Genomic DNA, 26,886 nt, shown 5'->3' on the forward strand with positions numbered 1-26,886 from the left:
AATGATATTACACTGTGGGCGGAGCTTAACAAATGCATCATAAGAGAAAACATGATAAAGTCTTGATGCACATCGCTTGACTGGTTGTGGCAGAGATTTATACTGACGTGTTATCTTGTGGCAGCTGGCTAGGAGATGTTAGGAGAATCAGATTGTGTTTTTCTAGCCCTATAACGGTGTCGTCTTCCCATCATCCTCCAGCCCAGCAGAACCCCGTTGTGCCTGTAATGCCTCGGCAGCAAGAGATCGTCATGAACAGACAGCAGCGCTTCTTTCGCATTCCCTTCATCCGACCAGGAGACCATTTCAAAGACCCGCAGAACAAGAAGAAAGGATGGTGGTACGCCCACTTCGATGGGCCGTGGATCGCCAGACAGATGGAGCTGCACCCCGATAAACACCCCATTCTGCTGGTGGCAGGTGCCATTCACTTTCACTCACATTTATTCCTCTCGTGTGGAGATGTCAGTTCACTGCCTTCACCTCACTGCTGGTGTCAGTGTTATCTTTCTGATAACCTTATCAGTACTAGACGATTTTCCCCAAATCACGCCTGTAGAACTCTGTGCGTGTCCTAATTTACTGATAGTCATCATACTCAAAAATGCTCTGATACCAACATCTAAGTACATAGTTTATTTTATTAAATACATTTTCATGGGTTTATTACTTGCATACATCATGGCTAAAAATTCAGTAACACTTTAGTATGGGGAACACATATTCACTATTAACTACGACTTTTGCCTCAATAAACTCCTAATTACTGCTTAATAATAGTTAGTAAGGTAGTTGTTAAGTTTAGGTACTGGGTAAGATTAAGGGATAAGACATTTAATATGTGCTTTATAAGTACTAATAAACAGTCAATATCCTAGTTAGTGTTGTCAAACGTACCGAAGTCGGTACTGAAATGTTAAAAATGTGATGATACCAGCATTTCCCTCTAGCATTTTGAGCTCTGTTGAACAGATTCTTAAACAGCTCTCTGAATGGCCATTGTGTTGACGCGCTCAACATATATGTCTCTGATTAGCCAATGGCACATCTTTAAATTTCAGTACTGACTTGGTACCGAAGTCGGTACTTTTTGACGACTCTAATCCTAGTAATATGCATGCTAATAAACAACTATTTAATAGTGAGAATTGAACTCTAAAATAAACCCAAAAATACTGCTATCCATATCCAGTGTGCTATTTTACTAAATATTGTACAAAACTGTACAAAAGTGCTTCAGCTCTGTGTAACTGTGTGGATGAATATGACCCTTCACAATAGATAATACTTTACAATGAACTACAGAGAGCTACATATGACAGTTTATCTGTTCAATAAAACACGTTACTCGCCTGTTGAGTAATAACGGCATATCTGCGTCGCTTTTACAACATTTCAAATCCCTCAGTTCTCGCCATCTCCAAAATCTCGCCAGTGTTGATTCTTGTTTTATTACGAGCTCTGTGGCGCTCTATTTTCCCCAGCAGACTCTCCATGTCAACCTTTCTTGCTCGTTGTAACAACTAACCTCTGACCTCTCGCACCAGACACACGTCAAAGCAGCCGGAGCAACTTTACTCTGTTTACGGATATGACTAGACACAGGCGAGTGACACATGTACGCAATTTCCCACAAAACCATCCCGCCAGGTCTAAAATATTAAAACTTATAATAGGCTTACTATATTATAGTGCTGGGCGGTGTACCGGTTCATACCGAATACCGGTGTTTATTTTTGTTATGATATGAATTTTTAAAATACCGCAATACCGGTGTATGTCGCTTTAATAACGATCGGGGCGCGGCGCGGCACGACACTGTTTGAGAGGGTTCTTTTTTCACTGTTGCACTGTGGTGATGCACGTAAAGCGTGACTTTGAAGATGGATAGGTTAAACTGTAATTGATAGCTGTCAAATTATATTACAGTGTTTCCCATACATTGGTCCACAATATCAACACAGCCTTTTGGAAAATCTATTTGTGGTTGGCATTGACATCGTTGAATAAACATGAGCACTGCACGTTTCAAAATCAAAACGCGGCGCGGGTGTTTTTATATGAATGTATCTGAAGTGAACTGACGGTCTTTAGAAAAGTTTCTTTGTTATTACGATTGAATCTTTCTTTATCTTTCCTGATAAAGCAGCGTTTGAGCGTTGCTGCTTTGTGTACAGCCGTTACCGGGGAAACCGATATTTCTGCCGCTCCTAAAGCGCCTCCTGCTGGCACCTCTTTGTAAACAGCCTTGCAAACCTGTATTAATACTAGTGTGGATTTTTTTTCTACAATATTCACTCATGACTGTAAAATAGGGCATTCTAAGTCAATCTACTGCAGTATTTCCTCTCTCACTCAGGGAAAAATGTGTTTTACACCCAGTCATGCTTGGAAAAAAAACCCCGTCATATACCGTGAAACCGGTGTAATTTAGAAAAATACTGTGATGTGGATTTTTGGTCATACCGCCCAGCACTACTATATTATACATGTATTGACTCATTTAAACAAACAAAAACAAAAAAGTTACATAGTGTACCTTTAATATTAGCCACAAAAAAAAAGGATCTACTTTCTCTGCATCAACCAAAAGTTCAATATCGCTTCATTCCTTGTTCAGTTCCAAACGCAGTGTCTGTCTGTGTGTTGATAGGTAAGGATGATATGGAGATGTGCGAGTTGAGTCTGGAGGAGACCGGTTTGACACGGAAGCGTGGCGCTGAGATTCTTCCCCGCCAGTTTGAGGAAATCTGGGAGCGCTGCGGAGGAGTTCAGTACCTCAGAAGCGCCATCGAGAGCAGGCAGGCCCGACCCACATACGCCACCGCCATGTTGCAGAGCATGCTCAAATAAACACACACACACACTCTTTAGTTTCATGAGGGACGGCTGCCAGCTCTTACATAACCAGCACTGACTTTCACTTACTTCTTTTTTTTTAATTCTTTTAATATTCTTTTTAGTTTATTTCGTTTTTTTTTTTTTTTTGGGGGGGGTTTTGTTGTTCTTTTTAGTTGCCGTTTCATTTGTTGTTTTTATTTGAGTTTCTGGTGCGTTGAATCATCTCATTGATCTTTAATTACTGTTCTTGACAGTGTAATTGCCTCTAATCTGCCTCTTATTATAATTTACTTAATGTAATATTTTGGTATGATATATGATCAGTAATCCATAAATACTTCACTGGGAGTGTTCCTGTAGAGAAGTTCAACAAGTGTGTCTTTTCCTAACATTTAAATCAGTCTCGCATTGAAATAAAGCTCCTCTCTGACTTGCAGATGTAAATACTGATATTGTTCAGCACTTTACTCTATTTTGAGTTTTGTTTTTCACTGTGAGTTTAACTGCTTGCAAAAAGTATTTACGAAAGCGACAAAACAGTAAATACAATAACTCTGGTAAGTAATGACCACTAAATTATGACTTTTGAATGGAAAATGTTTAATAAAAGAATAATGATTTTAATAATATAATTTAGTCATTCTTGTGATATTGTTATTTCCCCTAATTTTGTAACACTATAATTTAGCAAATTATGCAATAAGATAGACAAAACACAGTCTGTAATTGTGATATCTGACCAAATATGTATAAGAGCAATATGCAAATGAGATTTATTTCTATAAACAAAATGAAGATTTGTATCATCAAACTAAACAAGGTACTGGTGTAGGCATGATCTGTCCAGCTAAATAAAGTTGTCTGTTTTCTTCCAACAAATACAGTGATTTTATATAGATATAAACCAGCATAATTCATGTAAAAAATAAAATAAACCACAATTGTACAATAGAGTTATGAGAACCTCATTTCAGGGATTCCCTCTTCTTTAACATTTGACATTACAATTACAATGGCAATATCTATCTAGATATATTTTAGATTTATTTATAGATGGATAGATGGATAGATGGATAGATGGATAGATGGATTTAAGAACTACATTTAACCATTTCATTTCTTTGGGTAGATTTTACAAAATTGGTCCTTTTTTTGTAGCACACTTTATTTTATGTTTGGTGCTCTTTGACATTCAATCAAATAAAATTCTCTTCTCAAGACAACCATACTAAAAGACAAAAAATATATATCATTTATAATTATTACACATCAAAACAATTATGTTCCAAACTACGAGAACATTTTAACAGTGTATTCTTTATGATCAGACAAGAAAAATTTCCTCATTGTGAGAAAACCCTTAATCATTTCTGCCTTGTGAAAACATTCTACCTGAAATCCAGTTGCGTTTCTTAACGTTCTCATGAGAACGACATGTAACATTAACCAATAGCAACTCAACTTGGCTATCCATCTGTTCAGGATGTTTGGCCACTCATTCTACTATCTTCATGAGTTGTGGGATCATGGGAACATCTTTTAATGGCTGGACAAGCACCATTGGAAGACAGCATGACACGTCCCACTTCTGTTAAAAGAGAAACAAGTCATTTTGCATTGATGTTGTGCAATAGATAAAAAGAAAAAAAATTAATCATTATATGCTTATCTTATAAAAGTTAAGTAATCTAATATCCATTAAAAATATTAAAATTACTTAGTTTTAGGCCCTGTTTACACCTGCTATTGAGATGCGTTTTGGTCGATCGGATCACAAGTGGACGACACTAAATACAGTGGCCTGTTGCACAAAGCTAGCTGAACAAACTCTGAGTTTCAGAGTAGGTTTAGAGTTGACAAATCCAAATCCAGGTTTAGATCAGGTTCAACTGGCTCACAACGCTCGGTATAAATGTTCTCTGTCAACTCGGGGTTTGAAGCAGAATGCATGATGTGAGTCAAAGAAATAGTCCTAATAATTTATATTGTTTCACAAAGAGCTCAAAAGAATACACATAAACTCAATCTGTTTAAAAGCTTTATAATACATGTATTATATTTATTTTAATTTAAAAGCAAAGTTTAATATTGTCAATTGATATAATAATTATATGAATATATTATATGAATTATGCATAATTATAATTATATAAATATAATAAATAATTTAATTGCTTTATTGCATCTTAACTCACAACTGATTGGTCTAACCCAGAATAAATCCATGTAGCACAAGTTCCCATAGCAATGAAACCCGCTAAAAAAAATAATCCACTTCTTTGAGCCCGAAAAACCAGAGTTTGCTCAAACTAATCTTGAACTTGCCTTGGAAGCAACTGAATCCGGCTTTGTGCAACAGGCCACAGGTGTAAACAGGACCATATTGTTAAATTGGATTCAATTGTGCTGAAGTACAGTCCAGCTAGTTACCCCACAACATTATAGTCTTGATTTAATTAACCTGCAACATGACATTAAGCTAGACCTGGGGCCTATACCATGAAGCCGGTGTAGGTGGCTAGCCAGGTCTGTTTCAGTGTAGTTTGCGCCAACCCTTGGTTTTAGGCACCATGAAAGTGGTTTGGCTTTTAGCAGTGTTTATCGCCATAGTAACATACGCTCCACGGCTAACCTGGCCCGGGTCAGGTTATGTTCCAGGTAAGAGATCTCAAACCGAAATTGGACCAATCAGCTGTGAGCAAAGGATAAAGTCACTCTGTTTCTACTCCAAATTAAAGGTCTCTACATAGCAAATGATTTTTAAAGACAAAATTGTCTGGCTTTTAGTAACATTTATTTAGAATAATTTTGTATGATTTAGATATTATGTAATCATTAATTGATCGCACGTACAATTTTAATTTATCAATTATTTTTATGCACAGTTTAAAGGAATAAATATATAAAGGTAATATAAATACACTATAGAATCTATAGATAAAGCTATAAAATGACTACCGGTACATGTGAGCTTAAATGTTCAATTCTCTCTATACCTTTATCAACTGTATAAATTAACTTCACAACTTTTACTTGCACTGATATAGCAATACTTTTTCTTTTAGTTGTCTCTAGACAGCTATTTTCTTCTTGCTGTGTAAATTTGTTTAAATTCTTAAAAAATGTTCACTCTTGTAATATTCTGCAGAAGAGAGAAGCTTCTCTCGCAAGAAATGAATCGCAGTTTCACTCCTTCTCAGCATGTGATTGGCTGTTCGCTACTGATGTCACACCTAAACTCCTAAACTCAGGATCAAAGCCTGAGTTGACAGAGAAAGTTGATGATCAGCATCATGGTACCAACAAAGCCTGGTTGGATTGGTTTGGTTTTGTCAACTCGAAACTAATCCTGTAACCCTGAGTTTGTTCAAATACCATCATGGTACAGGCCCCTGGTCTAATAGTTTGGGATTTGATTTGAACAACCACAAAACAAGGTGATATGAGATCTGATCTTACCTCAGGGACAGTATTATAATGTGGAGATCATCTGTGGTTAACTCGTCAGGCCTGGTATGGTGGTCTTGTCTCGGCCTCTGTAAAACAGGACAACACACGCAACAACATGAAGCTCAAGTTTCAAAAGGCAAAGAAAGACATCAATATCAGCTGAAGGGAAAAAGAAAATGTCATATCCCAAGGACAAATTCACAGGTGTAAGGCATCACAATTTCTGTAAAAAAGACACATTAGTAAAAGTTTCTGATGTACAACACAGGCTGTTGTTTTAGAACATTCCGGAAATCATTTCATTTGGATTCCTTGGGTAAAGTCCTGTTTTATGAGAAAAGTGTTCGCAAATATTTTCTATTAAATTATAACTACAACAAAAAAGAGGTTTAATTAGAATTTGTCCCAAAAGTGCTTGCAAGGCAGCAAAAAAGTTTTACAAATTGGCAATTCTGTACAAAAATGTACAAATTAAAATGTAAGCATGAAGCTCTACCTCTAACATTAACTCTAATACAAGTGTATGAATGACATTGTACAAATTCATCACAGTATGTTTTATTTTGCCAATGTGTAAATTAGTAACAGGACCAATTGTCATGAGGGTGTGTTGAATTTCAGTGTGCTCATGGATGATCTAGCAAACACCTGACAATTTTTAAACATCTAACATTGTACATTTAAGATTTTCAAACATAAAAATAAAGTAAATTATCAGTGGATAAAAACCAAAAATAGCCCACATAGAGCTGAAAATGTGTGTACAAGTTTAAAATGGAATTTGGTGGTTATATAATTGTCGAATATTTTGGAGAAGAAACCGTAATGGGAAATTTCAATACGTTTCTGCCTTGCAATCACTAATTCGATGTTCATACTCTTTAGTTTTGGTTAACATGAGGATGTGAAAACCACATGTGTCCTAATCAGAAAAGATGCCTGCGGTTCAGCCCACTGTTGGAAGATGGAACTGGAAGCATATACACTCACGCCACTTTATTAGGTATATCTTGCTAGTACCAGGTCGGACCCCCTTTTGTCTTCTTCATGGCACAGATTTAAAAGGTGCTGGAAACATTCCTCAGAGATCCTGTGTGATGATAGCATCACACTGTCGCTGCAGATTTGTCGCATGCACATCCATGATGTGAATCTCCTGTTCCTCCACATCCCAAAGCTGCTCTATTGGGTTGAGATCTGGTGACTGTGGAGGCCGTTTGAGTTTACTGAACTCATTGTCATGATCAAGACACCGGTTTGAGATGATTTGAGCTTTGTGACATTGTGTGTTATCCTGCTCGAAGTAGCCATCAAAAGATGAACACTGTGGTCATAAAGGGATGCACATGATCAGCAACAATACTCAGGTAGACTGTGGCATTTAAATGAAGTTTTTCCAATCTTTTGTCCAATTTTGGTGATCCCGTGTGAATTGTAGCTTCAGTTTCCTGTTCTTTGCTGACAGGAGTGTCACCGGTGTGTCTTCTGCTGCTGCAGCTCATCTGCTAGAAAAGGTTTGAAGTTTTGTGTGTTCAGAGATGCTCTTCTGCACCTTGGTGATAACAAGTGCTTTTTTGTGTTACTGTTGCCTTTAAATCAGCTCGAACCAGTCTGACTCTGTCTGACCATTCTCCTCTGACCTCTGGCATCAACAAGGCATCTTTGCCAACAGAACTTTGCCCACTGGATATTTTCTCTTTGCCGGACCATTCTACGTAAACCCTCGAGAAGGTTGTGTGAGAAAATCCCAGTGGATCAGCAGTTTCTGAAATACTCAGACCAGCCTGTCTGGCACCAACAACCATGCCACATTCACATGCCAAGTCACTTAAATCATATTTATTCCCCAGCCATAGCCATATCACCCTGTAGCCCAAGACTGGTTGAGCAATGAAAGGGTTGAGCCTGGTCAGTACCTGGATTGGAGACCTCCTAGGAAAACTAGGTTGCTGCTGGAAGAGGGGTTAGTGAGGCCAGTAGGGGGCGCTGCTCACCCCTGTGGTCTGTGTGGGTCCGAACACCCCAGTATAGTGACGGGGACACTATACTGTAACAAGCACCGTCCTTCGGATGAGATGTTAAACCGAGGTCCTGACTCTCTGTGGTCATCAAAAATCCCATGGCACTTCTAATTCCCTCCATTGGCGTTTATCAGTCATGACCTCCTAATAATCTCCATCCTTTGAATTGGCTCGATCACTCTCTCTCCTCTCCACCTATATCTGGTGTGTGGTGAACGCACTGGTGCCATTGTTCTGTGGCTGCCGTCGCATCATCCAAGCGGATGCTGCACACTTGTGGTGGTTGAGGAGAGACCCTTGAGGAGAGAATTTCCAACATGATTGTAAAGCGTTTTGGGTGTACAGTAGTACACATTAAAACGCTATATAAATGCCTCTTCATACATTTATTCTAATGCTCAGTTTGAACTTCAGCAGATCATCTTGACCATGTCTGCATGCCTAAATGCACTGAGTTACTGCCATGTGATTGAATGATTAGATATTTGCCTTAACGAGAAGTTGAAGAGGTGCATCTAATAAAGTGGCTGGTGAGTGTATATTGACTTTCAGTAAATGGGATACTGCACTTTAGAATTTTATTTTTACAAAAATAATTTTTACTTGTGGAGGCTCCAGTTAATCCAGTTAGGCTGGAACCGAGACATCTGATTGTTCAGTCAATGAAAAGATACTATCCCAAAGATGAAAGGCACAGAATGAAACTAAGGAATGAGATGTATATGTAATGTATATCTAATGAGAGTTTAAAAGTGTGTTCATAAATGTGTTTAGAACAGAATCACATGAAGAATAGACTGGGAAGCAAGTAAAGATTTTATACATTTTATGCAAAGCAATTTTTTAAATAACTTATATTTAGAATTAACTGTGAATAGTTTGCTTAAAGATATTATATAAGACACGTGTCAAATTAATTCATATGCTTTTTTCACAGCAATATGCCGTGTTAAAATAATTTTTTGTTTGTTCTTACAAACTGAATAACTTGGGTACTGGACCTGGAACATTCCTGACATAAGAAATAAAGAATTTGCATTTGGTATGTTGCTTACATTTGTATTATCTATTTGTCTATTCAAAATTCAAAGATAAATTTAATTGTATATCTTGTCTTTGGTATCTTTGTTAACACAACAAATGATTTAACCGCAAAAAAAATTCTGAAAATCTGACGAAAAAAGACCTGCTTACACTAGAGTTAGTGTCTTTCTGGTCCGTACACATTTCCTGCACATAGTTAACAAGAGAGAAATGATGGCATAAAGAAAGGCGAGCACCCCCACGAGGCACACTAGGGAAAGAAAGGGGTCTAGTGACACGGAGACCAGCTCTGCACATCTCTCCCCGATAAATTGCCAGAATTTACCTACAGGACATCTAAAAGGTTCAAGAGAGAGAGTTAGAACATGTACAATGGAGGTTTTATTATTAAAGGGTTAGTTCACCCAAAAAAATAAAATAATCTGTAATTAATTACTCACCTTCATGTCGTTCCAAACCCGTAAGACCTTCGCTCATCTTCGGAACACAAATTTTGATATTTTTAATGAAATCCGAGAGGTTTCTGAATCAGCCATAGGCAGCAACGTCAGTGCAACTTTCAAGGCCCAGAAATATGTAAAGTCGGCATTCTGACGTAGAAGTAATTCATGACAGAAATGTCATTTTTGGGTGAACTAACCCTTTAAAGAGATCCTTCACAGCTATACAGCAGCATCCCTCTGCTTACATATTTAAAACATTTGAAGAAATTACCACAAAGCATAAGCAAAACTACTGGAGTGCTGGAAAAAATGTCCCACTATAAATGTATTAAACAAGTTAGCTAGCGTAGAGTCAGAAACTTGATTTACTTAAGGTAAAAACAATAGTATTTAATCCAATTCCGAAGCAGAATTGAGTAGAATTTAGATTGTAGAATTTAACTGTTTATATCTATGTATGATTGTTCGCTGAGGTACCTGCAAGCGGCACCATGCCCTGGTACAATCTCACACTCTCCTCCATTGAGACAGAAATCAGGCTGGACCACACAGAGGCTCTGACATGGCAGTCCTTCCAGCGTTACATAGCCTGGGTCACATAAACATTGTGCTTCCTTTGTCCAGAGGTTCACCACGCACTTCGAAAACTCGTTGCAGGCAAGAAACTTGCAAGGGTCACCTTGATCAGCTAAAATGAAAGAACAAATTAGACTCATCTCAGTTGTATCAATTCTTTACCTTCTGTGAGAAATTCTGTCCATGTTTCTGCTGTCCAGACTGACTGATCCGGTTTGAAATCAATAGTAATGGATGCTTACAAAGGTAAGACTCTTACCTGGTTCTATGTCTAGGGAATGGCTGTCAATCTCGATGTCCAAACGCTGGGCTGCAGCATCACAAAACTCCTCCAAGACATGCTGGACAGCCTGAGTAATGTTGTACGGCACAGACTTGGCAAATTTCACCTTGCTGTTGACCACCACACTTCCATTTCTGAAGTTAAGGATCTCTAACTGCTTAAAGCCTGTTAGGTTAGACTGCAGATATGGAAGTAGCTGTGCACAGAGGAGACAAAAGCATAATTTATGTATGTTCACCATACAAAAATCACTGGACAATTACAGGAGTTAGTAGAAGGACCTTCTATTAACCTAAGTGATAACCTTGAAAAGAATAATACCATACTGCATAGTATGAACTATACCGCCTCATGTTCTTAAAAGAATGTATATATAGAGTATGCAACGATAAACATTACAATAAAGCTGAAATGTGCTACATTATTGTGACAAGACCCATCTATGTTGCATGTTAGTTCAGCAAGTGGTGTCCTGTAGTCATCATGAACAGATTAATTTTTTTTTTTTTAAATGCCATAGTGATTTTGCTTAAATGAATCAAGAAAACAAAGAGTTGTATGTTCTCTCACTGTAAAATATCACTACTCACCACAATCAACAGAAATCAACATCTGAAATAGCTGCACTTACCAGTTCAACAAATCTGTTTTCCAATGATCGGTATTCTGTAGAGCTCTTATCGAAAAGATCTTCAGAGAACATCATGTTTGTCACACGCAAACTGAAAAACACAATTAGTTCTTTGCCTTTGCTTGCTGTGGTCATTGAGGGAGTTGTGAAGTACGTTAGTAATGGCACTTTTGTTGTCTCCAAGGGATATCCTTCATTTGGAAAAGAATATCCATTGTCATAACTCAAGAGGTCAATGGTCTCAGTACTTACTACATCTATTTGGTCTAATTCCGTGGCTAGGTCTTTTAAATTAGTAAATGGGTCCTCAGTTTCCACAATCGGCACTTCAGTACTTACTACATCTATTTGGTCTAACTCCGTGGCTAGGTCTTTTAAATTAGTAAATGGGTCCTCAGTTTCCACAATCGGCACTTCAGTACTTACTACATCTATTTGGTCTAACTCCGTGGCTAGGTCTTTTAAATTAGTAAATGGGTCCTCAGTTTCCACAATCGGCACTTCAGTACTTACTAGATTTATTTGGTCTAACTCCGTGGCTAGGTCTTTTAAATTAGTAAATGGGTCCTCAGTTTCCACATTCGGCACTTCAGTACTTACTACATCTATTTGGTCTAACTCCGTGACTAGGTCTTTAAAATTTGTAAATGGGTCCTCAGTTTCCACATTCGGCTCTTCAGTACTTACTACATCTATTTGGTCTAACTCTGTCGCTAGGTCTTTAAAATTAGTAAATGGGTCCTCAGTTTCCACAATCGGCACTTCAGTACTTACTACATCTATTTGGTCTAACTCCGTGACTAGGTCTTTAAAATTAGTAAATGGGTCCTCAGTTTCCACATTCGGCTCTTCAGTACTTACTACATCTATTTGGTCTAACTCCGTGACTAGGTATTTTAAATTAGTAAATGGGTCCTCAGTTTCCACATTCGGCTCTTCAGTTCTTACTACATCTATTTGGTCTAACTCCGTGACTAGGTATTTTAAATTAGTAAATGGGTCCTCAGTTTCCACATTCGGCACTTTGTCATTTTCGGACTCTTTAAATACAACATCCTGGACAACAGTTGATTGTACATTTTCAGTTGGTGAATCATAATCCTTTTCCAAAGATGTCGGAGTAACGATCGATACATCTGTTAGGACTACTTCAAAAAGATCATGGTCTGCAGATGCGGTTGTCAAAGGTGTATCAGTTGCAAGTATATCAATGGGCAGTGATGCATTTTCTTCCTCTTGTGCGATAAGGACAACCTCTGTCTTAGTGTCTTCCTCTGGGAAATCAAAAATGACAGGTTAGAAATTAGTATGGTATGGAAAATAGTTATTTACGTGGATCAATATGACTGTCCTGCAATCTTAATTCTCCTATCCCCGATAGATGTAGCAGAAAAAATCTAATTTAAATGAAAGACCCTGTAAAGTTCTGTAATCAGATCTGTTTGAAACTTGTATGGGTGTCTCCAGTGTTTCAGATGATGCCAAAACTTTGGCTCTTTGTCATACATATTCCCATGTGAACCTTTTCAAAGGTAATTCTAAAAATCATTTTGACAAACATTTTTATTGAGTAACACACATAGCATATCTCTCTCACCTATATCCGTGAGCTGTGGCTCCTCAGTATCTCCAACAACAGATGGTAAGTCCTCTTCTTTCTTCGAAGCTGATTCTGTGACCATTTCAGATAGAGATTCTGAGGCAGTTGATACAGTAGGGTGAACATCAGCCACTTCTGGTTTTGTGGTGGTGTCCTCTATAACCATATCTGGTATCTCAAGAACTCCCTCAGTAACCTCAGTTTTGGAGTTTGGATCCTCAAGCCCAAAGTCTTCCACATATTCAGGTTTACCAATGTCCATTTCTGGTTGAACACGGTCAACTGGCACAAAGGGTAAATTATCACTTACAGGTTGGTAATAGTCATTGTTCTTAAGGTAAATTTCTGTCACAGAAATCTCTGGTGGTATAATCTTAATCATTTCTGAAGGAGGTTCTGTTGAACCTTCAGTAGGTTTGGGGACTTCACTTGCTATCTCCACATCAGGCTCTTCAGTTTTGATACCTTCCTCATATTCTACCACATCAGAAGGCTTTGATTCATCAGCTTCTCTCTCAGGTGCCACCAACTCCACCTCTTCTTCAAGTTCTGTTAAACGAGGTTCCTCCTTGGGTTGTACTGCCTCAGTTCCTGGCTTCCTAGTTACCTGAACATCCTCCTCTTCTCTCACTTTAATCTCCTCGTCAGTTTTATGTTCCTCAACATCTTCTCTTGATTCTATAATGACCTCTGTTTCTTTCTCTAAAACTTTTCCCTCTCTTTCTGCCACTTCATCCTGTTTAGTTGATTTTCCAATCCAATCTACTTCTGGTTCTGGTGCCGCAGTCGTTCTCACAGGTTCTAATGTGCTATACTCTGTATGAGATTCTGTTATCATAGTCACTTCTTCAGGTCGGAATACCTGATCTTCTAAAACAACAGTATCTTCAATTACTCCCTGAGATCCAGTTACTTCTACAGTTTCTGTTGTCACAACCTTTACCTTGGGTAAATCAACCTCAGACTTAGTTTCTTCCACTGGTTCAGCCATCACCATTTTGGTATCTTCCTCCTTTAGTACAATTACTGTGTGAGGCACCTCTGGAATTTCATTAGAATCTGTAACTTCAGTTATTGGATCGATTGGTTCAGTTGAAGGTTGTAGGGTGATGGTGAAGTCAGTTGTGACAGCCAACCTTGGTTGTTCAGACCCAGGACTTACAGTTGTAGCGGTGGTGAACAAAATGGGGGTGGTGGTTACTGGGTTAAACATGATGTCATCTTCTGGTATTGTGTTTAGATTAAAGTCACTCTCGGGTGTAGGTTTCTCTGTAGTTCTAGGCTGTTCTCCACTCGAGGGTAATGCTGAGATAGCAACTGAAGATGTTGGAGCCAGATTGTCTTTATCAACAATAACAACTGGTTTGCTGTCATCGTCAGCAGGAGCTTCCTCTACTGGTGGAACCTTTATGAGCTCACCAGTTTCCCCTTTAATAGTTTCAAGCTGGTGTATAATGACTGCCTCATTCTCAGGTTCAACTGTTGATTTTGTTGTTGTGGCGCTGACTGTGTCCACAGTTGTGTGTAAAATGGTCTCCAAAACAGTCTCATCGCCATCTGAGGAAAGATGAACTTCAACCTTGGTTTCTTTTGTTGGAAAACTGAGGTCACCATATGAATCTCGATCAGAGGACTGCAAATGAACAGATGTACAATTATGTTTTTGCATTTAAAGATGTTATGCTAGTGTTGTTCTCGGTAAAATAGTAAAAAAAAAAAAACAACAAAAAAAATACATGAAGCACAAAAGACTTAAAACAGCCAGTTCTGGTCCTGGTTGCCGATACAGCACTTCAGTCATGCTAAAACATATATACGCTAATGCATTCACATGTTGCTCTATATATTACTATTATTATTAGTTTACATGTGAATAAATATATCTTCTAGCTGATGACACTTTTATTGTTTTAATAAAAAACTGTGTTTATATTTTTGGAGTGTCTATTTAAACCAAGTGCAAATAGCCCGCCTTGTTGGTGGTAGAGGCCATTTCCACTAACTCCGCACACCATTGTCTGATTGAGCCAGACAAAACTACAAAAGAAATCCTGCTAATAATAGGACCAGTGGTGTGAGACTTAGGCGGGTGGCGTTAGAGGCATTAATTTTAAATACAAATTAAGAAAATATTCAAAAAGTGGAAATAAAGTGCTCAACGGGTAATTCATAGTGGAAATAAGTTGTTTATTTGGTAGGTGTAGTGGAGGGCTTTAGGGATATCAATGTCCCAACAAGGCTGCAACAATAGCATCTATCACTGTTTACAATTAGAGTAAATAACATTTAACGTTATCTGCAATTAGTGCAAAGAAAATACTTTTTGTTGCTATTTACACTTTACACTAAATGGCATCTATCTATATGTTTTTTCAAACAATAAAGCACTTGAGGTTGCTCTATATTGTCAATATGGAAGGTGTTTCTGGTAAGGGTGTTGCGATTGATTGGGCGCCGATAGCCATCGGCCGATAATAGCTTTATATAGTTTGATTGGTGGTCTCTATAAAGGCAGATCAGAAAACTTGCGAGACAATTTTTATGCGCAGCTAAAATTGCTTTACTACATTCACCAGTCTGGTAGTTCTACCAGGTGTATGAAAAGGACATTTGCAATGTCTTTTTGCGGACAGCAGAGACATTGCAACCCTACAGCAATGACAGTAAGAAACTAGGGCTGTGTAATTTTAGTAAATCTCTTTCCTTGACAGCGGTGTGCTTTTGTTCCTCCCTAAAAGCCCAATCTTCCCCAAAATCCAAATCACAGTTAAGAAGGTGGTTATAGCATAAAAACCGAAGAATATTACTGAACTGGAGGCCATTGCTCATGAGGATGAGGAATGGGCTAAGATTCCTCAGAAACTCTGCCAGAAGCTGGTGTCTGGTTATAGCCTCGTTTGCAGCAGGTCATGAAAGCAAAAGCGTGTTCTACTGAAGATGCTTGCCATGAAGAGGTTGTATAAATTTGAGACTGCGGAAGTTAAAATGTTGCATTTTAAGTTGAAAACTGGGGAAACCACTTGAAACATTTGTTGTGTTGAGCTATTCCAATTACTGTTGTTTGATTTGTTCATTACAAACAACTGAAAGTCTGTACATTTAGTCAATAAACATGATTTGCAATGGGGGTTGAATAATTTCATTTACAACTGTATATTTAACTTATACAGTGTAGATGATGCAGTAGTGTTTTACATTTTATTACTTTTGTTGATAAAGACTGTTCTGTTTCTTTATTTTTTAATTTCACAGGAATACTATATTTGTTAAGCTCTAAGTAACTTTTAAGAGAGGGAATGGAATATGTTGCTTACCAATTAATAAAGAGTTGTCAATTCATGATACTTTCTCATCTCTTAAATTGTTCTATAAATGCATTGTTGTTAAGAATAGTATTATTTATTTCAGTAATCGTATCGGCCAATACTGCTGCCATTGATCGGTGATCGGCCCAAAAATCCTGATCGGAGCACCCTTAGTTTCAGGCATTTGTAAATTGTGCCCCTTTATCCATGTCGACCATATAAAATGGTCTCTTGTACCTCATTGTTTTATTATATGAGATTAGTCACCTTAGTTATTATGTCTTCAGAAACCTCAGTGACAGGCGTTCTGGTTGAAGGTTGGTCTTTGCCTGATGAGAGAAAATTTGTACACAACTTGTAGAAACTGTAATGAACTTGTAAAATATAATTAAACAAGACTTTTTTTTTTATTTAAATTGTACATAGAACTTCATTTGGTAACACTTTATAATAATGGTCCATCATTAATAAGTAACTATGCAGGAAGTAATGCAGGACTAATGAGTGCATTAACACTTCAGCTACTGCTAGTACTATTAACTAATTAATAAACAAGCTTAACTAATCAGTAAGTAATATAAAATTTAGGAGATTATTCCTTATTAGGTAATCAATAATTACTTAATGAGATTAGCTTCATTAATAACTATTAACTAACTGACAAATTATAAAGAACATTATCGTGTGTCTGAGACGTAATCAGTCATCATTTTTACTATGAAAATAGTCATAAAATACATCACTACTTACTCAAGTGTTACCTAGTCACTATGCAGGAACTACTAATGGACCATTATTTTAAAGTGAAAACTTCTTTTTCACTTTAAAATAATGGTCCAGATCACAAGTGGTCCTTGAAGAGTGACTAGTTAACACTTGAGTAAGTAGTGATGAATTTTATGACCACGTTGAAGGTAAAAAAAGATAATTACTAACGTCTCAGACACGATAATGTTGTGATTAGTAATTAATTAGTAATTCTTTATAAGTTGTCATACTTACTTATTAGTTCTTAATGATTCCAATCTAATTAAGTAACTATTGATTACCTAATAAGGAACTATCTTAGTCCTAAATTCGAATTACTTACTGATTAGTTAATATTGTTTCCATATTAGTTAATAGTAGTAGCTGAAGTGTTAATGTAGAACTACACATTAGTCCTGCATTAGTTCCTGCATAGTTACTTATTAATGACGGACCATTATTCTAAAGTGTTACCCTTCATTTTTATTTGTGCATGTACCTGTATCAAATGTCAGTGAATTAAGATCAAGAAGAGAGGTCTTTTTGCTCAGTGCTTTAACTATCATGTCCTTCAGACTTGGTCCTGTAGATGAAACACCTGTGCCAAGACTTTCATCGGCAATGCTTGGTACAATAGTCTCAAAAACAGCCGAGTAGACTGCAGATATTCCTCCAGCCCTGGAGAAATGGAGGCAATATGCATTTACATTTATTTATGTAGCAGATGCTTTTATCCAAGCAAAAAATGGATAATACTAAAGGTGATTCTACACAGCACATTATATACATATGTAACTTTTACCCCTCAGGCTCTTCCGCCTCGCTTGCATGTAGGAAAGGATACAAAGATGTAAAGTAAAATGCAGCAGAGAAATCAGATATACACAAACACTTCCCTGGTGAAATATGAATAGCTAATGATGGAGATACAAACACAAATGTCAGTGTGAATGTTATCATTATTTTCACATTAGCAACCGACCTGGTCACTGCTGTTGTAATAAAGAAAGTGATGATGAATTCAGAAGTTTTTTTTTTTTTTTTTTTTTTTTTGTTTTAGTACACCTACCTAATTCTTAACACGTGGACATCCATAAATCCAGGTAGGTCTTTGAAAACATGTTGCATCTGCAACAAACAGACAAGTGTACAGTTTAACATGTTGCTATGGAAGCTTGTTTCCACAACTGAATAAAACATTTTAAAAAAAGGTAGTAGCGACTTCTCGCAGTTCTGACTTTATAGCTCGCAATTGTGAGTTTACATCTCACAATTCTGACTTTTTTCCTCAGAATTGCAAGATATAAAGTGTTGCAATTGCAAGAAAATGTCAGAATTGTGAGCTGACTTTTTTTCTAAAAATGTAACTTATAACTTGCAATTGTGAATTTATATCTCACAATGCTGAGGAAAAAAGTCAGAATTGTGAGATAAAAAGTCACAATTATCTTTGGTATTTTTTATTATATTCCATGGCGGAAACAAGATTCCATAGGTTGCCCATTATATACATTTAGGCAAATGTATAGACCAATACCGCCAGATAGCACAATCCATCATTTTCAAGACAGAATAGGAAGTCCTCCAACAGATTCACAAAACATTACATTTCACAAACCTGATCTTGAAGATGCTGTGACAGGTCATGATACTGAGGTGACTCGGCACCTCTCAGTATCTCTTGATACCCGTGGTCCATCAGTGTAATGCTGAACTCTATGACATGATGTACTGGCTGCTCTGGAACCGCATTGTGAAGATCCAACTCCTGAAAATATAGCACAGGAACTATTAAACAAGTAACGCAACAATGTATAACCTGCATAATTCCCCAAAAGGTTTAGGCAACTTTACAGGTTAAATAACAAATTTTTTAATTGAAGTATTCATGCAAGTGCTGAAATAAAATACTTTGTTATAAAGGAATAGCACACATTGTAAATTGCCTTACCTAAAGTTAAAGAAGCTCAATTGTAGACCCGTAATTTCTTAATAAAGCAGTCAAATGTCAAAGATTCATGATCCCCGCTTTCAAAAATATTGCTCCAAAGTTATCAAAGGTAATCTTGTTCTCTACTCTGGATAAATATTTTGGTTTCTGGCAGATCTCTTTATATGCCAGTTGTGAGACACTGACCAACTTTATCATCGCAGTTGAGTATTTTTAAGGGCGAATTGTCAATGCGGTGGAAAGGCATAGGCACAGGTAAAGAAGGGTCACAGAGTGCACATTCTGTCGAGTGCACAAACCATCACTGGAAGGGAGCCCCGTGTGTCTATATTATATTATATTATATTATATTATATTATATTATATTATATTATATTATATTATATTATATTATATTATATTATATTATATTATATTATATTAATCACAGTCATGTTGCATTGTGTGATATGGAGTTGCCTGAAGTGTAAGTAGACTCGCTCTCTCAGTCAAAATCGAGGGGTTGAGGGTCTGTCCATATAAACTTTCCTTGTCCACTTGAAGTGGAACGCACTTCAAAATGGAGGATTGGTTTTCCCAAGGGTAAGTACTTAGGGAAGATTGTGAGTGTATGGCTGCGCTTAACTCCACTTTTAGACATTACTCACGAACATCCCTAAGCACTTCCCCTCTGGGAATCCCCAACACCATTTTGAAGTGTATTTGGACCGACTCTCAACTCCTTGATTTTGATCGGAGTAAATGAGTCCACTCAATATGTACTCAGATCCATAGACCGCAATGCAAGAGGATTGTGACCTCACAACAGCAACTCCAAGGGCGCAGGGTTCTGCCAGTAGTGGGCACTCATGCAACTTAAGCAATGATGTACATCCGAGTGAACGAGTCAGAGGGAAGTTAGCGAGGGTAGGGCATACACAATTGACTTAACTGAAGCCGAGGTCTAAAAGTGGAACACAACTCAGCCATCCTGAAGACCCAAGCTGGATCAGGTGTGTTTAATTGGTGTTGAAGTTAAGCTCTGTAAAATGAACCACCCTCCACCACCAGCACCCCTCATTTCCCACAGACAGCTGAGAAAGCAGTGTATACTGTGGATGTTGCTGCAGCTAGATCTGCACACAGTTCTGATGTGCTATGAAGCTACACCTAATATAGCTACAGGGTGAATCCTGCACAATTTATGTTGCAAATCCGTACTACCTTATCTGTCTTAGAAGTTAAGCTTAAGCTAAGGCTTATCGGCCTGGTGGTCATGGCCCACGGTCATGGACAGCAGAGCAAAGGCTGCTTATAAATAACATTGTGTAATGATTGAAATGCTGTCACTATATATTTTTAAGTGAATTTCTAGCAACCACTGCTTCCAGTTGTTTAATATGAAATTTAAGTATATGAAGTATGTTAGACAAATGTGCTCCTGACCTGTGAGGCAGTAGAGGTGTCTGTTGTAGTGCGGACAGTAGTAGATTGAGCTGTGGGAACAAATTCATGTACTGCTGCTTCAGTCAGGACTTCCTCTGGACCTGGACAACAGAAACTGAGCTTAGTTCAGCTTACCATAATTATGAAAACTTCTTACTGAAGACCAAAAACAATTCTAAACTATACCTTCCATTTCTTGTGCTTCATCGGTTGCTGGCTCTTCACTTATATTTCTATAAAATTAAATTGAATATGTATCATGATATTCAAATAATCACAGTCCATAATTTTTGTTATAGATGACTTGGAGCTGTTTTCAGGATATGAAATGATATGCCGTCTCACCGTTCTAATTTGTCACTATTCTTATTCAACCTCTGTAAAGAAAAGGAAAATCATTACAGGAGAATTTTGATTAAACATAAAAAATTTGGCCATTGACTAAAAACACTAGAAAAATGGTAACCTAAAAATTGCAACTTTTAAATTTACTGGACTGAAGTAAAAAAAAAAATAAATAATAAAGTTTAATATAGATTAATCGACCTAACTTTTATGGCTAGAAATAGCTCTTTAAGATAATTTCAGGTTACCACTTTTTAAAGTGTATACAGCTAAAACTCTCCTGGGAGTTTATTTGGCTCCACACTCAAGAGTGTTAAAGTGTTAAAATATGAGTGTTAAATGAACACTGAAGCAGTGTTAAAGTTAATGAGATAATTAAGTGATTAATTGAGTGATGATTGACCATTATTGAATACACCTGATGTTATGACAAGCAGAATCACCAAAGGAGAAAATCACCATTTGTAAGTTACCGGTGATTGGTGTTTGCTTTAGTTGAGCTCAAGACCTTTAAATTATTAACAGTTTTATAACAGTATAAGTTTGGCTCTTGTAATTTAGTTGTAACAGCCAGATGATCAAAGAGAAAAGGTAATCTGGTGGTGTTGGTTGTGTTTTGACATAATTATCATTTGACCTGAATCACCAAATTCATATAGAGTTAGAATTATATTGCTGATTACACTTACAGCATCACTGTGATTCTACAACATAATATCAAGCTTTTTTAAAATAATCCAAAGGATTTCTTAGAAGTTGTTCTGAAATTTTTTTTTATAATCTAAGAAACTTTTCACGTAGGCGCACAGACATCAAGAATCAGCGTAAGAATCTCAACAATGGTGACAAACAGCATATTCAGATAAACAGATCACCTCTGAATATTAGAAAACAAGCAGAAATAATTTAATAAAAAATATTAAGAATAAAGTAAATTACTAAGACAATTCAGATCCTAATTTATTCATACCGCAATGCATGATGGGAGCCATGTATGAGTTTTGATTTGTGGCACCCAGAATATAACTCAGGTGTTATAACTCAGGTACAGCAGCCAAACAAAATCTAAAATTCAAAATTTAAGGGACAGAAGCCAAACTAAAACAAACACTGATCACCATAAAGGGACTTACAATTTAGATTCTGCTTGTTAACATCAGGTGTCTTCAATAATGGTCAATAATCACTCAAAAATCTTTAACACTCTTCAGTGTTCGTTTAACACTCATATTTTAACACTTTAACACTCTTGAGTGTGGAGCCAAATAAACTCCCAGGACAGTTTATTCAGCACTGGAGTTTTTGCTGTACACACACACACACACACACACACACACACACACACACACACACACACACACACACACACACACACACACACAACACACACACAACACACACACAACACACACACACAACACACACACAACACACACACACACACACACACACACACACACACACACACACACACACACACACACACACACACACACACACACACACACACACATATTCCAGTTTTATGACATCTTTTGACTATATAGTATTGTGTGCATTTTTTATTAGTTTACCCTGTAGACCATGTCTACGTGTTCCTGCGAATGGCTGAAATTCATGGCGAGATCTGAGATGCACAGGGAGTTGTGCTGGCATGTGTGGACCCATTTCTGGTACTCCGAGTTGCTGGGAATTCTGTCCAAAAAAATCCGGAAAGCCTCCCATACAGCCTCCTGGCAAACTGACAATGTCAATAAATTACAAAAAAGTGTTCAAATTATACATTTTACAGCATATGTCCATCTTTCTGGATCTGGTGTGTATATTAAAATATATTCTTCTGTATTGCTGAATTGCAATCAAATATAAATCAAGACAACTGATCAAATCAACAGAGGTGTTTCATTAATTCATTCATATTAGACGATTACTTATCTAATTTTGACTAATTATGCCTGATTATTCTCTGATATAGAGTACATTTTCTCTCAACTTACTGGATATACAGTATTTCTCTAAATTTGAATGTATATACCAGTTATATAGTGAATACATAAAAGAGCGTTATTTAAATTTGAATTTAAATTCATATGTTGAATGTCTCCTTCGTCTGACACACTTGTCTTGTGCTGTGTCCAAATTCGCATACTGTAAAATATGTACTATATTTGTTTTGAACCTTGCTTTGTGACTGTTAAAAAAAGTATGTACTATATACGATGAGTGTGTGTTGTGTAGTATGAATGAAAATCGGATGTACTACATCCGCCATGTTGTCACTGTCATGTGACCTACGGGCCACGGCGTCAGTTGTGTCGCTTCCCTACCATTCACTCATGGGATAGTAAAGTGTCCATCGGATGAGCAATTCAGAATCTCTGCAGTAGTAAGTAATCCGGGTACTTTTCGCCTGCTGTTTTATGAACATTATTAATTCAGACGCTCACATACTGTTTTTCGCCTACTATATAGTTGGGGGTGGAAGTCTCTGCTAATGAGCTGACGATCTCAGTCAGGTGTGTTAGATGACGGAGACATACAAATGCTGCATCCCAATTCAGAGGCTGCATCCTTCTTAGGCCGACTGCGTCACCGCGGCACGACAAAGGCTGTCCCAATTCGAAGGCTCCACCAAATGCGTCCTTTGTTTCCCGTGAAATAAAGGATAACACAGATGGATCCTTTGCGGCCTTGCCTACCCCAGAATTCATTTCACACCAGTGACAACAGAGTTTTTGGGAGAGAAATTGCCAAATTATACTTTTAAACGTAAGTATTGGGTTTCAACTTACTCAAATATCTAATGATACAAATGTAAAAAGAAAAAAGAATCGGTTTAAATCGGTTCAAATGTTGACATATCTTACTAAGATGTGATTATATATAGTTAATGGACCATGGTGAACACATTTAGACAGTTTGTGAACTCTGTCAGACAGTTTAACATAACTTTCAGAAAAGTCTTGTACAAACGTTGCTGCTGCTCATCAACGGCAGCTGTCAAAGTTGTCATACAGTAGTCCATATTTGAGCTAATGAAAATTATTCTGGCCATTGTCCTGGATCTTAAACTTTCTATACATATCATGCCAAAGGATCCTCAAAGGGTAACACTGTTACATTCTCACAGACTTTCACTGATGTTACATCAACCATACAGTAGGCTATTCACTTTTTGATCTACTGAAAATATTTCTGGCTAAAGAGTCATCAAAAAGTAACTAACAATGTGTTCTCATAAACTACTTTAGATGTTACATCAACAAGAACAGTCCTCCGTAGGTTAGACCATCCCATTTAACAATGCTCAGTCCAAACTCCGCAGCCTTCGAAGGATGCTGCCTCTGAATTGGTACACAGCCAAAATGTGCAGTGTTGGGAAGGAGGGGCTTCCAGGAATAGGGTTGATAGTCACTGTACTAAACAAAACCACTGATGCATTTGAAAGGGTTAAAGGAATGGTTCACTTAAAAATAAAAATTCTGTCTTCATTTACTCACCCTCTAGTTGTTTCAAACCTCTATGAATTTCCTTTTTCTGCTGAACACAAAGGAAGGTATTTTGAAGAATGTCGGTAACTAGACAGTTGATGGACCCCATTGACTTCCATTGTAGGAATAAAAAAAAACTATAGAAGTCAGTGGTGGTTTCCATCAACTGTTTGGTTTCCGAAATTCTTCAAAATATCTTTCTTTGTGTTCAACAGAAGAAAGAAATTCATACAGGTTTAAAACAACTTGAGGGTGAGGAAATAATGGCAGAATTTTTTATTTTTAAGTGAACTATTCCTTCAACCTTTCTAACAGGGAAGATGCTTATTGTACAAAAGTTTGAGAGTTACCTCTCAGTGTGTAGAATGTTCGATGGCTGGCTATGACCTCTCTCATTGTCTCCTGTGGACATACTTTCACCTCCGTGTGGAAGAAATCTGACCTCTTGACGCGATGCTTTTCCATTTCAAATATAGTTCTGACCCCTGAATTCTGCTTTGGTGCATTTTGGTTTGTTAAGCTGCTAGCATCATGAGTCTCTAATGGGTTTAGCCTTCTTCTGTCTGAAAAATATAGTAAGTTCAAAATAAAAGGTTAGTAACTTCATTGTAATTCAGCTTATTTCTGCCAAAATATTCCTTAGAAAGTTGACATTTATCAGCTCTCAGCCCTCATGGACTTTCAATACAGTCATATTTTTCCCCCAAAACTAGGATATTCTGCAATGCTATGCTTTGTTTCTGCACTCATGTTTGAAGGACATTGATGGGGTTTTTTTGGGGGTTTTTTTTTGGTGTATGTGCAAATGCCAAGCAAATTTACATTTTGAAAAATAAATCTGGAACTGTACGCTTCCACCTATATAAATTCTGCCATACACTTATTTAAATTCTGCAGAAACTTACTTTGAATTTGTCTTAGGCCATTTTTGCAACAATTTGTAAAAAGAAAATCTGTATATCATTTAGAAAAGCTAAAAGCAAAATCAAAAGCAGTATATTTTAATGCATGGCACATGACTACTTGTTGACATGTATCTAGTGAATATCTAGAGTTCACAAAACTTCATTGTCTGATGATCCAAATACAAAAAAACCCCCAAAACATCCTTCACACATTTGCCTCTGTAGTAATTTGTATGGCTATATTTGAAACTTTTGACTGTTTCTTATAAAACACTAAAACACTTAACACAAATATATGTTCTTTAACAAAACAACATTTTGGTTGCACTCTACTACGCATTGAATAACATTTTGTTTCCTGGTGTGTCCAGTAATTTCAAATCACTTGAGTATCATAATACACGTCCTGAAGTGCCACCTCATGTTTGACTAATACACTGCACTGCACACTGTAGCAGAAATCACAAATTCACAAATTTATACCAAAAATTCTGTCCTCATCTACATCTTGTTGTAAAATTTGACTTTGTTACCTTGAATTCCTGTGACGGACAGTATAAAGAAGAAGAGTGTGAAGAGATGCCCACTTTTCAAAGACATGCTGACTTCAAGTCGTACATCTAACCCCATGCTGTATTAAGACAGCACAAAACTTCAGGTGCTAAGTCCTTTTTCTTGGATATATCCGTCAGAAGCTGGAGAAGCCATTATGGTCCCTGAGACCTTGCTGTCAAGCACTGAGACCTAAAGATGGAAATGAAGAAACCTGGAAACTGAGACGGACTTTCAGTGTCTCAAAGAAAACAACACTGTGAATGTTAAAAGCAGAAAGAGAGAAAGCAGGCAGGGATATATGATAGAGATGCAGTATTGGTGTAGAGGCGTGACATTGTGTGACAGATTACAGTGAAGTAGTTAAAAAAGCAAGATCTGTTTCTGGAATAATCTGATTATCTGATGCTCAGACATAATCCTGCTTTACCCGTGGCCCGCCCACCTCATCCAATTACTGGCTTTTCCATTCAAGCGTCTGTCAGCTGCAGTGCCAGATCAATCGCCCACTCCGTGTTGGGCAGTGCCTCATGAAGTAACCGTGTTCACCCCAGTGCTGCTGAAATCATGCCTTCCATATCAGTGCATGTGTGGAGACGAGGTGTACTTGCTTGGTTTAAAGAGGGTGCCCATTCTCAAAAATGGATGTCCGTTCTTGGGATCACCTGTAATGGCCATTTAAAGCCTGTTGAGTCTGACTGCTTTTGAACTATGACCCCTGTGATCGGGATAAGTGGAGGAAAGTTAGAAGTAATTACTGCTGATATTGACGGTCCAAAGGCTTGGTCTATAAATACCAAAGCCTTGGCATCAAATGAATTGCATGCGAATTCACTGCTGTTTTTCTTTAATGTCAGTCCGCCTCACATCTAATCAACTATGTTGTTTGTGTAAATGTGCACATTTGATCATGGTAGAATTGTCAGGTCAGTAAATGGTTTGTTTAACAGTTTGCATTGTTTTAGGGAAAAAAAATCATTCATCAGAGGTGCAGACTGGAGAGTATTTCCAGGAACACGTTAAATGACGACAGAGACGTTGCGTCATCAGATGCTGAGGATGTCAACGTGACTCCAGGGTTACACTGACTTTAATTGGCTCTGATGCTCATGTATTATAATAAATGAAAATGTATTTAAAAACTAGTGTGTAATCTACAGCCCTGTCATAACACCAATAATTTATATAGCATAAAACTGAGTATATAAAACTTAGAATAAAACTACAGATTCCTTGCAGTTGTCTAACAAACAAACAAATTAATCTGTCTGTTGAT

General features: G+C 37.3%; 2 protein-coding genes across 4 annotated transcripts in view; one reads left to right on the forward strand and one right to left on the reverse strand.

Annotated features, from left to right (window-relative positions):
• myo6a (myosin VIa) overlaps positions 1-3,473 on the forward strand; it is a 54,255-nt gene extending 50,782 nt beyond the window's left edge. For all 3 annotated transcript variants that reach the window (XM_082147844.1, XM_082147845.1, XM_082147846.1), the window contains 2 exons: positions 202-420; positions 2,654-3,473. In XM_082147844.1, coding sequence (XP_082003970.1) covers positions 202-420; positions 2,654-2,853 — 419 coding nt within the window. In that variant the 3' untranslated portion in view covers positions 2,854-3,473. The remainder of the gene's footprint in view (positions 1-201; positions 421-2,653) is intronic.
• A 118-nt stretch (positions 3,474-3,591) lies between these two features.
• On the reverse strand, positions 3,592-26,657 carry impg1a (interphotoreceptor matrix proteoglycan 1a). The gene is made up of 16 exons (XM_082148545.1): positions 25,592-26,657; positions 24,504-24,716; positions 22,237-22,403; positions 20,663-20,694; positions 20,504-20,550; positions 20,318-20,418; positions 18,560-18,709; positions 18,011-18,069; positions 17,441-17,619; positions 16,462-16,523; positions 12,887-14,522; positions 11,290-12,563; positions 10,635-10,854; positions 10,277-10,487; positions 6,301-6,377; positions 3,592-4,429 (listed from the first exon to the last, which is right to left on the reverse strand). The coding sequence occupies exons 1-15, from the start codon at positions 25,686-25,688 to the stop codon at positions 6,338-6,340; spliced, it is 4,488 nt and encodes a 1,495-aa protein (XP_082004671.1). The 5' UTR covers positions 25,689-26,657; the 3' UTR covers positions 3,592-4,429; positions 6,301-6,337.
• Positions 26,658-26,886: the final 229 nt, after the last annotated feature.

This window comes from Leuciscus leuciscus, assembly GCF_965113295.1.
Source record: "Leuciscus leuciscus genome assembly, chromosome: 19".
Classification (NCBI taxonomy): domain Eukaryota; kingdom Metazoa; phylum Chordata; class Actinopteri; order Cypriniformes; family Leuciscidae; genus Leuciscus; species Leuciscus leuciscus.

What these genes read in the sequence shown, in the direction of transcription:
- impg1a (XM_082148545.1), bottom strand. Translation starts at nt 25,688, where the DNA reads ATGGGGTTAGATGTACGACTTGAAGTCAGCATGTCTTTGAAAAGTGGG. An exon ending in CACAGCATCTTCAAGATCAG is followed by an intron (nt 18,070 to 18,559) that starts GTTTGTGAAATG and finishes TGTTTGTTGCAG; the next exon opens with ATGCAACATGTTTTCAAAGA. An exon ending in CTGAAGACATAATAACTAAG is followed by an intron (nt 14,523 to 16,461) that starts GTGACTAATCTC and finishes GTTCATTTGCAG; the next exon opens with TCCTCTGATCGAGATTCATA.